General features: G+C 44.9%; 2 protein-coding genes across 2 annotated transcripts; both read left to right on the top strand.

Annotated features, from left to right (window-relative positions):
- The first annotated feature begins 439 nt into the window (after positions 1-439).
- On the top strand, positions 440-7,435 carry LOC143259900 (uncharacterized). Its single transcript, XM_076524004.1, has 3 exons — positions 440-595; positions 2,087-2,531; positions 4,146-7,435. The coding sequence occupies exons 1-3, from the start codon at positions 585-587 to the stop codon at positions 6,837-6,839; spliced, it is 3,150 nt and encodes a 1,049-aa protein (XP_076380119.1). The 5' UTR covers positions 440-584; the 3' UTR covers positions 6,840-7,435.
- Positions 7,436-8,963: 1,528 nt separating this feature from the next.
- Positions 8,964-11,066, top strand: LOC143259930 (uncharacterized). Its single transcript, XM_076524164.1, has 2 exons — positions 8,964-9,133; positions 10,053-11,066. The coding sequence occupies exons 1-2, from the start codon at positions 9,066-9,068 to the stop codon at positions 10,303-10,305; spliced, it is 321 nt and encodes a 106-aa protein (XP_076380279.1). The 5' UTR covers positions 8,964-9,065; the 3' UTR covers positions 10,306-11,066.
- The last annotated feature ends 1,362 nt before the right edge of the window (positions 11,067-12,428 follow it).

Genomic DNA, 12,428 nt, shown 5'->3' with positions numbered 1-12,428 from the left:
AATTGTGTGTGTGTGTGTGAGCAGAGAATTTACTGTACCTCGACTGGCAATCCAATAGCTACAAAAACTCGCGTCGAATGAAATAAAAATTGCAAATTGAATCGAATTCGTGTCCCGATCGAGCCTTGCGGCTCCTTTTTATAATTACCGATTATCAACAACTATAAAAACGAGCCGCGAAGCTCGAACAATCGTATCTCCTCTTCCCCCATTATCCATTTTTGTGCGCAATCTGAGCGCGAATTAGGGAGAAGTTACATACTAATATTTACTCTTAGCAACCTTATGCTCCCGTAAAGATTAACAGACGAGAACGAAGTTAGGCAGAACGTGCCTCGCGCGAACTCCGCGCCGGAATCAGAATCGAGAATGCAAGCCCGAAGTGACGTGTCCATGGCAACAGGACGCGCCGTGTCTCGTCAATTTTTCGTCCCCGTCTTCGGCACACCCAGTGCACTCCGGCTAATCAGAGTTTCTACGTTCGGATCCTGTGTGCAAAATCGAGCCTGCGAGATCAACTCCGATCCCTTCGGATGATGCGTAACTGATCAAGGCCAAGGTTCTTAGCAAAATTCCAGACGATTATGCACAAAAGGCAAGAGAAGCTTTAAGAGACTAATATTCGTCCGTCCTCGTTCGCGATACAGTAATATCTCCCTTACTGACGCTCCGATCGTCCACTAAAATGGATAATTTGGGAAGAGGAGATACGATTATTCGAGCCTTGCAGCTCGTTTTCATAGTTCTTAACAATTCATAACTATGAAAATTAACCGCATGGCTCGAATAATCGTATCTCCTCTTCCCGAATTGTCATTGGACAATCTGAGCGTCAATTAGAGAGACATTACTGTAGTCGATCGCTGTCGCATAAAGCATAGAAACATTACCGTATTTAAGTATTTTCATTTTGTGCTCGTCGTTGGAAATTTTCCGATCGGAGGAAGAATCTTTACCCTTGGTTTTCGAAGAATTCATTTCGGAGTTCGTAGAAAGTGCCGCAATCCGTTTCTGCCGCGGCGTCAGCCCCCTGGGGCTGACAGTGGACTTTCCGTTTGGCCGGTTTCAGTCCTAAGTAAATTCTTCCTAATTGACTAACAGTGTACCGTTTTTGCGCGGCGTTAATTCCCAGGGACTGATAGCGAACATATCGTTTAAACGGCATCGATGCATGGGGCCGGCAGTATCAAGGTTAAAAAATAATGCCGGCCTGTCGCCTCAACGGAAAATCCAGCAAAATCGGCATCCGCGCTTGACGTGTTAACTCTTTGGGGCACAGGATTTCGGAAAATAAAATAGGCAGAAATGTTGCATAGAAATTGTATTGCGTTTTAAACTAATTTTTCACAACGATCTCTAAAAGTCTGAGAACGTCAGATTCCTAAAGATATAAACTTCCTGATCGAAATTGATCGAATGATTGAATAAAATTGGTGTATTTTTATCACCACAGGAATCACATAATATAGGGAAACATAAAATAATAATATTAATTCAATTGAATTTGTTATCATAGGGTACCACATGGGTTCATTCATGCGGATGCAGCTATTGCAATGTTTCGAGAGGTCTAAAAACGTCCCAGCATGCATTATCGTGCATAAAAAAATGGGATATTTTTAATCCCTCCGTGCCTCAAAGAGTTAACAGATGTACATTGTGTATATGTAAATGGAGGATGTCCTCAAAATGTCTCGCAATCCGAAAATGGGACGTTCCTGAGGTCATTTGAAGCAACTTTTTCCTTCACAAAAATGTTCTCCGAGCCGTCGTTTACGAGTTATTAACGAAAAACGCTGACCAATGAGAGGCGAGATTCAGCTGGCGCGAGGCGGTCGAGCCGACAAGTGCATGGATTCCACTTCCGCTCATTGGCTCAGCCGCCTCGCGCCGAGCTCGCCTCTCATTGGCCACTGTTTTTCGTTAATAACTCCTAAACGAAGCCACGGATTGCATTTTCGCTAAGGAAAGATTTACTTCAAATGACCTCGGGAACTTCCCCTTTCCGGATTGCGAGACATTTTTTGGGACGCCCTATATGAGATTATAATAATCTTGGCGACCCATATCGACCTTTACGTTTCAGAAAAGCTTCGGCTGACGGAAATGTCAGACAAAAGACACCCACAAGACGTCCAAGCGCGAGCAGTCTAAAGGCGAGGACGAACACGATGCAGCAGCGTGTCAGAACCGAAAAGTCATCGTCGAATCAAAACGTGTCCCACGCGGAGCCAAAGGAGCGACCGCAGAATGCCGCGGACGCGTACATCCCGAAGACGAGGTTCAATTCTCAAGACAGGGGCAAAGATTTCGTGTCACCCTCGCCCAGACTAAAGTACTTCCCGGCCGAGAAAATTAAGAAGTTGGACAGTTCACCGGCGTACACGCCCGACCCAATCGGCGCCATAATCATGCAGCAGAACCCTCAGGAGTCGGGTACATTTTACGTGCCAGGATCGGTCGATCAGAATAATGGACAAGGCGACGCGAATGCGGCGTCGCAGCCGGCGTCACAGCCGCGGCAGCATCAGGTGTTTAATCGTTCGATCAATTTCGATCTGGAAGTTGTATCTTTAGGAATCTGACGTTCTCTGACTTCTTGAGATCATTGAACAATTTTTTTTATAATCGTTTAACAACGTAACAACTATAAAAACGGGCGGCAAGGCTCGATTAATCGTATCTCCTCTTCCCAGATTGTCAATTTTTGTGTACAATCTGAGCGTTAATTGGGGAGAATTTACTGCAATCAATTTCTTTATTTACCTCTCTTCCATAAAAATTTAGTAAACGACTGTGTAATTATTGTAATATTTAAATACGTTACAAAACTTAACAATCTGTGCAACTTTTACTGATAAGCATGGCTACTTGTATATTGAATCTTGAAACACTGTCGGAACAAATATTCGGGACGTAACTCAGATCTGACGACTCGACAACTTGTATAATCGCGATAAACACATGGGTTAGGTCTGAATTAAGTCTATGCTAGGTGTTTAACACATATATTAAAATATCCATCTATTATGATTCCTGAGGTCATTTGGAGTAACTTTTTCCTTAGCAAAAATGCAATCCGAAGCTTCGTTTACGAGTTATTATCGAAAAACAGTGACCAATGAGAGGCGACCTCGTTTAGCGCTACGCGGCCGAGCCAATCAGCGTAACTGGGCTTCGACCGCTCGTTGGCTCGACTGCCGCGCGACAGTTAATCTCGCTTCTCATTGGTCACCGTTTTTCGTTAATAACTCGTAAACGATGCCTCGGAGAAAATTTTTGTAAAGGAAAAAGTTACTTCGAATGATCCCAGGAATCCTTTCCGGGTGTTAACATACTTATGGGACAGCTTGTGTACATATAGTGATCACGAAGACGTATGAAACTAATTTGGAAACGGCACAAGTGGACTTCAGTATTTTTACATTTTTAACAGAAACGAATAAGTAGAGTACAAAACAGTGACTACTAGAAAAATTTACGAACTTGATTATATTATTTATAACTCGTGAAAATTATTCCTGTCACGTGGAACTGACGTATATAATTTTTATTTTGTCATAAAGATCTCCAGTCTAGTAATAAGCGAAGGTTAAGTCTGGATTACAATAAATTCTCCCTAATTGACCCTCAGCTTGTACACAGAAATGGACAATCTGGGAAGAGGAGATACGATTATTCGATCCTCGCAGCTCATTTTCATAGTTGTTGACAATCGGTTACTATTACTACTACTACAGCAGCAGTTTGAATTTGTAACTTTTATAAGTATTCGATTTTCCCTGCGTTTTTCGTTTATTATGCATGCAGCGTATGTTAATGTTAAGCTAATAAGTAAATATTAGTAATAAAGATTGTTAATTTTATACAAAAACTTCGAGCCTCTTCCGACTCGAATAATCGTATCTCCTCTTCTAAGGATCGATTAGGAAGAATCCACTATATTTCCATAACTTCTCGCCAATATTTCGGCAACAATGATCAGACAACGATAACGTGTACACTGAAACTTGTACAAAATCACCAAAACCGATTCGTTGTAACGTTTCGTTGCGCATAGTTACCAAAGGCCGTCAAATCCGCGCGCTACTTTCGGACTCCCAAAACTGCTTCTCCATTAATTCATGGTTACGATTATGCTACAGACCGCGCACACCATGAGCCAGCAACAGGTTGGCAGTCACCAACCATCGCATCAGATGGTTCAAATCAGCCCGAGCTCCGATCCCACGCTGTACCAGCAGGCCCAAGCGAATCAGGTGCATCGACCTTGCGTGCCCCATGGCCAGCGCGAGCCTTCCCCGCAGAAGACTCCGCAACCGTTGTACCGCACTGCGACTCCTCAGCCATTGTACCGCGCCGCGACTTCTCAGCCAGCATCGCCTTCGTCTGTCCCGGCGCCTTTGAACCCGGAGCAGTGCAGGCTCGAGAACAACGGAACGGAATGTCCGGACTACGAGGCGCAGCCAGTCGGCGGCCGGAACGCGGCCGTGTACAGGCAAGCGATGATAGCCGGCCAACAGCCACCAGCGGCGCAGTCGCAGATGTCCACGATGCCGAATGCATCGCAGTCGAACGGCAGCCAACAGTATCAGCACCCAGCCCAGAGCCACTATCAACTACTGGCTAGGCAACCGAGCCCTCAAAATCCTCAGGTGTCGTATCAACAGTTGCAGCAGACTGCGGCGCAACAGCAACAGATGCAGCAGCGCGCGATGGCTTATCAGGCGCAGACGATGAACAACAGTCCTCGGCGAAATCTGATGGGCGCACCGGTCATGCGACAGGGAATGACCTCGCCGCAGGAGGCCGCGACGGACAAGCATCGAGCTGTGCAGAATTATCAAGCCCAGCAGAACTATCAGGCTCAGCAGAATTATCAAGCCCAGCAGAGGAGCTACGCGATGAATCCTCAGAGTAGTCAGTTGAGCCCTTACACCATCAACTTGGTCAACGATCGGCCGCAGTTCCTTCCGCCAAGCATGCATCAACAGCATCCCTCGGCACAATATCAATCGCAACCTGCCCAACCGCCTCAGAATCCCGGCCAGCAACTGCACAGAAACCATGCAGGCTATCATCCAGGTGATCCTGGTCACCGACTGCAGTTCAATCCTGCTGAGAACTCGAACCAGCAACCACCGAATGACCAGCAAACGGGACAAGCTCCTCCTCCTCCTGCTGAAGCACCGGCAAACCCGGATGACCGACAGAGGAAGACGAAGTTATCGTTCACCCAGAGCATGGTACGCGACCAAGAGAAGCTCGTGGCGACCATGAAGCAGCAAGGAGTGCCGTTCGACATCATCAAAAGGCAGTTCGAGGCGCTGTTGAACGAGCAAACCAGGCAGCTCGAGTACATCGAGGAGCTTCGTCGGCAGGACTACCTGCCGGACGTCGAAAGACCCGTGGCTGTCGCTCGCAGACACAAACAGTCGGACGAGAAGCCGGAATGGATGGTCCATCTGACGCCGCAAAGGCTGTCGTACGTCGAGGTGGAGAAGATGTACGAGGAACAAAAGCGGAAGGAGCGGGTGGCTAGGCAGATGGAGCAGAGCAGGCAGAACGAGGCGGCCGGTCAGATTCATCGGCACAACGGTCAGCAACAGGCCCAACAGTACTATCAGCAAGGCAGCCAGCAACAGCAAGGCGGTCGGCAACAGATGTTCGCGCAGCCTAGGATGATCGGTTGGGTCCAATCGACGCCCAACGTGCCCACGATGAACCATCCGCGGGGCTTCCCGAGCCACCAGCAAGAACAGCACGCGTACGCGCAGCAACAGAACCCGCAACTCCATCTGTATCAACAGGTCTGCCCGGCGAACAACCGTCAAATCGAGAAAGAGGATGATAACAACACCCCTGATAACCCCGCGACCCGCGAAACTGTCAGACGAACGACCGAGCCGTCCAGCCTGCTGAAGCTCCGAGTGTACAAGGACTGTATCCGGCCGCAAGGGCGCAACAACGGGCTGCAGGACCCGCAGATAGTGCGCAAGTATCTGGAACAGGCGTCGGCATCGGCGGAGGTTCAGAGGGGCCTGGAGTATCTGGCCAGCTTAGGCCCGAAGAAGCAAGTGGCCAGGCTGAACGGGATGCAGGAGCGCGCGGAGATGGAGCAGCAGCTGAACGAGCGACTGACAGCGGCTTCTAATCAGCAGCAATCGTCGAAGAGGATCTCCGCGAACGGCCTCGAGAACACCAGGAACCCGGACAACCCGGTCTCGCAGCGTCTGACGCAGCTGAAGATGACGAACCAGGAGTTCCTGCGAGAGTATCCCAGACAGAAGCAGGCCAATCCGCGAGACTGTCAGGTTGTCCAAGCGGAAAGAGAGAACGGGACCGTCGCACCTGTCGAGCAGCAGCACCCTTGTCTGCAACAACACTCGGGACACGCCGTTTCGACGCCGATGATCATCCCTTATAACGACAGGAACAACAACCAGGACATCGTCAACGGTGGCTCGATGCGGTACAGGTTCGACGGGAGCAGTTCTCAGTGCTATCAGCAGATGCAACAGTACTATCAGAACGCGCGGAATCTCGCCAAGAACATCGGCGAGGGGGACATGGGATTTGCTCGAAGGAACGACGTATCGAAGAACGCCGGCTTCGATCGAGCAGGCGGCGACGCCACCGGAAATATGAACGGCCAGACGCCGGATTGCAAAATATCGATGCACAGGACGCATCATAGCCAGCCTGATCTGTACGAAGCTAGAACCATCGGCGGTGTGAGGTTCCTGGCCAGGAAACAGGACTACATGCCAAACGCGCAACTCGTGTCACCGGAAACTCTGATCGCGAGCAGACACCTGCAGCCCCCGATGATCTGCTGACGAAGACCCGGTGTTTTTTCTTTTTTATATCTTATCGTTTTTTTTTCTTTTTTTGTCTGATTTACTTACCTGTTTGCTAGCACGTTTTTTTTTACTCGTTTCTCAGATCGGTTTTACGGTAATGTCTCCCTTACCGACGCTCGGATTGTCCAGAAAAATGGACAATTCGGGAAGAGGAGATACGATTATCCGAGCCTCGCGGCTCGTTTTTATAATTATTGACAATTTATAACTGTAAAAACAAACCGAAAGTAGAGATATACCAAGATACGAAATAATCGTATCTCCTCTTCCCGAATTGTCCATTATTGTGGACAATCTGAGCGTCAGTAAGGGAGACATTGCTGTACTTGTTTCTCAGAACGATTTACTTTTGTTTGTTAGCATGTTTTACTTGTTCGTGATCACGTTTAGTCGCGATGCTTTTCTACGAGAATCGTTTATTTTGTACGAATCTTTATGGCAGTGCTGTTCGCAAGTGTTTTTCTCGTTGATCGAGAAGATCAACCGATAGAGATGATGTTCCGTGGACGAGATTAAGTAAGGTGTGATTCACCGTTTCACGATCTTATGAATAAACTGTCCGATTTTTAGTACGCTCTAATGGTTCACCTTTATCGTTTCTCCGCGTCTCCTGGATTCCATGGGAATCCCGGACAGGCAAGTATTACTGTTTGTAGGTTCACGGGAACATTTGCTATTCATCGCGGATAGTTGTTCCCTTTCAACGCGAAGCTCACCCTCATCGCTAGAATTGCTGCTTTTCCTCCTTTTTTCACTCCGTTCTCGGCATTTTCGCGGCGTTCCGTCCTCATCAGCAAATTGCAGTCTACCAATAGAGTCCCGTCTATTGACAAAGCGACGGCCCGTCTCGCCTTATCATTCTGTGCCGGAATTTTCGTTCGCAAGGAGCCGTGAAAACTTCGCTATCGATATTTCGGATCTTCCGCGTTCTACTCGATCTAACCGCGAGACTCTTATTATTCGCGTTCTTTTATTCACTTTTTCAGGTTTGTAATCGTGGATTGTAGGAATCATTTTTAACGCTTCGAATGCAGCGCCATGTTGGTGACCGAATTATTTACTTTAAAAATCAATGTTTATTAATATTCACGAAACGTGAGAACGTTGAAGAAGTAATTAATGTCGTATAACTTTGCTCTGCGATTTTAATTCAATTTTAAAAACAGTCTAGGGTGAGAGTGTGGGTATTACTGCGGACGCCCCGAATACTGCGGTGTTTTATAAAAGTAATTAAATCTAATATTTTATATTGTGTAATCTTCTAAAAATGAGCATCATAATTTTGTATATATTTAATATTGATAATTTACGACATGCAAGCAACAGCAATCGCAGTTTTAATTCATTTATCGACTTTTGATAATCGGAAGCTTATGAAATACTCGTAATAGCAGCTGCGAACGCTGATTCGAAAGGCATTTATATTTTGGTAATTAATAGTAAGTTATTCATTTTGACATTATTTTTAGATAAAGTAATCGTTACTTTGAACAAAAATATGAGGTCTACCGGAAAGTTCTGTCTGATAATGTCATTGCAAATTTCAATAGATATGCACATATTCATTTGAGACATATATTTTTGAAAGATGTTGCTCACAAATTGCCATCACGCTGGCAAGAGGTCATAAGTAACGACGGAAATTATATTATTATTATTATTATATAAATTATAATATTATATATAATATAATTTTTTATTATATGTTATATATAATATAATTTTTTATTATATATTATATAAATTATAATATTATATATAATATAATTTTTTATTATATATTATATAAATTATAATATTATACATAATATAATTTTTTATTATATATTATATATAAATTATAATATTATATATAACATTTATTATTATATAAATAAATATTACTAAATTTATGAAAAATCTATTATTTCCTTTAATTTCTCAAACGGACAGAACTTTCCGGTATATCTAATATATTACGAGGTTAACAGTAAAATGCTTTCTATCACCCGATTCTTTTTCTTCGAAAGATCTTGTGATCCTGAAATCACGCACAACACATCAAATCGATTCGAACACCAAGTACGTTCATCATTCTTCTGTCTTTTCTACGAACAGAAAGCGAGTTAACTTCCGTCCGTTCAAATTCCATTTCCAATAATGTTTTTTAGCAAAAGTTAGTCCTAAATTTCCCGTGAACATTTACACAAACTATGAGCAATCATGAACTGCAAGAAGCCACGCGACTACATGGAAGAGATGCTGACAATAATAGACCGCATCGAATGTCTGTGAGTAATTCGTGTAAATGAAATGACTACATTCCTAATCATTTTACGCACACGTAACAAAAATAGTTGCGTGAAATTTCAGAAAGTAGAAAGGATGCGGATAAATTTCTGTGTTGCAATTTTTACTTTTCACAAAGATCCGCAGTTATTACGTATCGGTGATCTTCATGAAAATTCTCGTTTCAGCGCGTCATTTCACAAAAATTCGTAAATAATCGTAAATAACCTTAAACGAAAATCTGCACGTGCCATAAATACGTAAAGATCCCTAGTCTAGGGGTTACTCTTTCAATCGTTTCAGTCCCTTCGAATCCTAATCAGATCTGAGGGATGATTATGAAAATAAGCTATACAGGGTGGGCCGGAATTCGTAGCACAACCGAGCAGGGGGTGATTCTGCGTGAAAAAAAATAAGAAACAAATTTGATATTTGCTATCTTGGACGGAGACACCTGCGATAGAAGAATAAATGACAATTAAATCCTTTGCAAAGGGATGAATGAACAAACTTCAACGTCGATCTTCATGAAAACGGAACCCCGGATAAAAAAAATGTTATACCAAATTTGTTTCTCATTTTTCACATAGAATCACCATCTGCTCGGTTGTACTACGAATTCTGCCCCCCTCCCCTTTATACTTAATACAATATATACAATGCAATATGCTTTATTTATTGTGCGAGTATTTAATAGTGAACAAATTTATGATGTGTGTAAAAAAATGGTTATTTATAATTATAAGAACTGAAGAACTTCGAATATAATTTTTTCTTATGCATTCCAGCCGTCTGCTTCTTCCGGCTGTCGACTGGCCCTACGTCCAAACGTTTATTCAGCATCATTGTTATATTTACACAGAATCTAATTTGGTTAATAATCCCTATCGTTTCTCTAAAGTCGAGGATCTTCGATTCCAGGAGACCAGAACCGGAAATATGCAACGTTAGGTGCCCACCGTTGGGGTGCCCACGTGGTCCGTGTCCAGGGTTATGCTGCTCCGGAGGCGTCTGCGATGCCTGCTGCATTTCCAAGGTGCCCTGTTGTCCGATACCAACCCCTTCGCCGCCCCGGTGTCGCGCACCCCCTTTGTGCTGGCTGAGAGCCTACGCCAAGGCGGTTGGCTATCCCCCAGAATCCTGTCTCTCCCCGCAGAACGCGTGCTACCGCTAGAAATCCGACTGCGCGTCCCCGAATCAACAGAATCATTGCCCCACTAAATTCCCCACCACCCTATCCGCTCGCAAGTCACCCTGTTGCCCTGCTCCGATGCTGTCAGACCGACTCCCGGGAATAATTCAGCCGTCTGGGCAACCCAGAGTCTTGTTTGTCATGTCTCGTTTGACATTTCGACTGATGCAAAAAGCACGAAAAAACTGTTCCTTAACCTCTTAGGCGCGGCTGAATTTTTTCGTGGGCTGTCTCGCAATACGAAAGTGGCGGGTTCCTCGGGTCATTTGAAGCAACTTTTTCCTTTACAAAAATTTTCTCCGAGGCACCGTTAACGAGTTATTAACGAAAAACAATGACCAATGAGAGGCGAGCTCGGCTGGCGCGAGGCGACCGAGCCAATGAGCGGAACTGGACTTCGCGCGCTCGTTGGCTGGGCCGCCTCGCGTCAGCCGTACTCGATTCTTATTGGTCACTGTTTTTCGTTAATAACTCGTTAACGGTGCTTTGGAGAAAATTTTTGTAAAGGAAGAAGTTGCTTCAAATGATCTGAGGAACCCGCCATTTCCGGATTGCGAGACATTTTTGAGGCACACTGTAATGGCGCGTCGTAAACAAGATGAGGCATCGTACCTAAGAGGTTAAAAGACTGTAGTTTTTATGCATGGATGATAGTGTGTTGGTAAAATAGCATAAAGACCGAAAGTATTTCGAATGTCGATGTATCGTAAATTTATTAACGTTATTAAAATATGCAACAGATATTTGTAAGGTTTTATTAATTTACCAGCGACGCAGAAAATTGTTCTACAATCTAGGTTAGGCTTTGTTGCTTTTTATCCTATATTACGGTTAAATATTATAAATAACCATTTTAAAAATTCTACCAATTCTACCATCTTTTTTTCGAGATTTTAGAAGAACTCGCTCGCAAGACCAATGTGAAAAACAGTTTTTACAAAAATTGTAATTTGTTAGAATGACAAAAAAAGATACAGAAATGATGTTTTCTCACTTTTCTAACCGAGACAACTGTTTTTTAACTCTGCGAGAACAGATTCTCATAGAATTCTTGCGAAATCGCAACGAATAAATTTCTGCTACAAGCTCGGATAAAGTTAAAACACATAATTTTGTCGACATTCCAATTAATCCAATAAATCGCAATTTTTTAAAAAATTTGTTTACTCTCTGTCTGATAAACTAGACCCTCGTTCAGTGAGATTTTAGTAAATTCATTCCGTTTCAAAGAGTGTATTCGAACGTTTTCCAGCGAGCGTACGTGTCCCCCTGCGTGGAATTGAAACGAACGGGAAAAAGTGAAATAATAAACGTTCCACGGCGGTTAAGGTTTCGCCGCGGTTTCGTTTATCGGAATAACACGGCAAGAGCAACGCGGTTCGAAGGGCGCCGCGGTACAAATCATAGGAGACAGTCTCTTGACGTCGTCTAGGCAGCTGGCAATTAAGTGAGCCGCATCGCGTTTCGGAAGCTCGGAAACTGCTGCTTGGGAACCGTCTAAACTTTCACTAATTTTGGCTTAACCTCTCAAAGAGCCGTTCAACGTTCCGACGTCGTGATCTATGTATATCCCGCCGCGGGATCGCGTTATGACGAGCATCAAGTGGTGGCGTGATTCCGGCTTTGGTTTTGCGAAACGTTCGCGATTCGATCGGATTTTATTCGTTGCTCTCTCTCTCTCTCTCTCTCTCTCTCGCTCTCTCGCTCTCTCCGTCTCTCTCACTCTCTTCTTCTCTCTCTCGCTCTCTCGCGCTCTCTCTCTCCCTCTCTCTCGCGCTCTCTCTCTCTCTCGCTCTCTCGCTCTCTCGCGCTCTCTCTCTCGCTCTCTCGCGCTCTCTCTCTCCCTCTCTCTCGCGCTCTCTCTCTCTCGCTCTCTCGCTCTCTCCGTCTGTCTCACTCTCTTCTTCTCTCTCTCGCTCTCTCGCGCTCTCTCTCTCCCTCTCTCTCGCGCTCTCTCTCTCGCTCTCTCGCGCTCTCTCTCTCCCTCTCTCTCGCGCTCTCTCTCTCTCTCTCGCTCTCTCGCTCTCTCCGTCTCTCTCACTCTCTTCTTCTCTCTCTCGCTCTCTCGCGCTCTCTCTCTCCCTCTCTCTCGCTCTCTCTCTCTC

This window comes from Megalopta genalis, chromosome 8 (assembly GCF_051020955.1).
Source record: "Megalopta genalis isolate 19385.01 chromosome 8, iyMegGena1_principal, whole genome shotgun sequence".
NCBI classification, from domain to species: Eukaryota; Metazoa; Arthropoda; class Insecta; order Hymenoptera; family Halictidae; genus Megalopta; species Megalopta genalis.
This window is presented reverse-complemented; position numbering and strand designations above follow the sequence as displayed.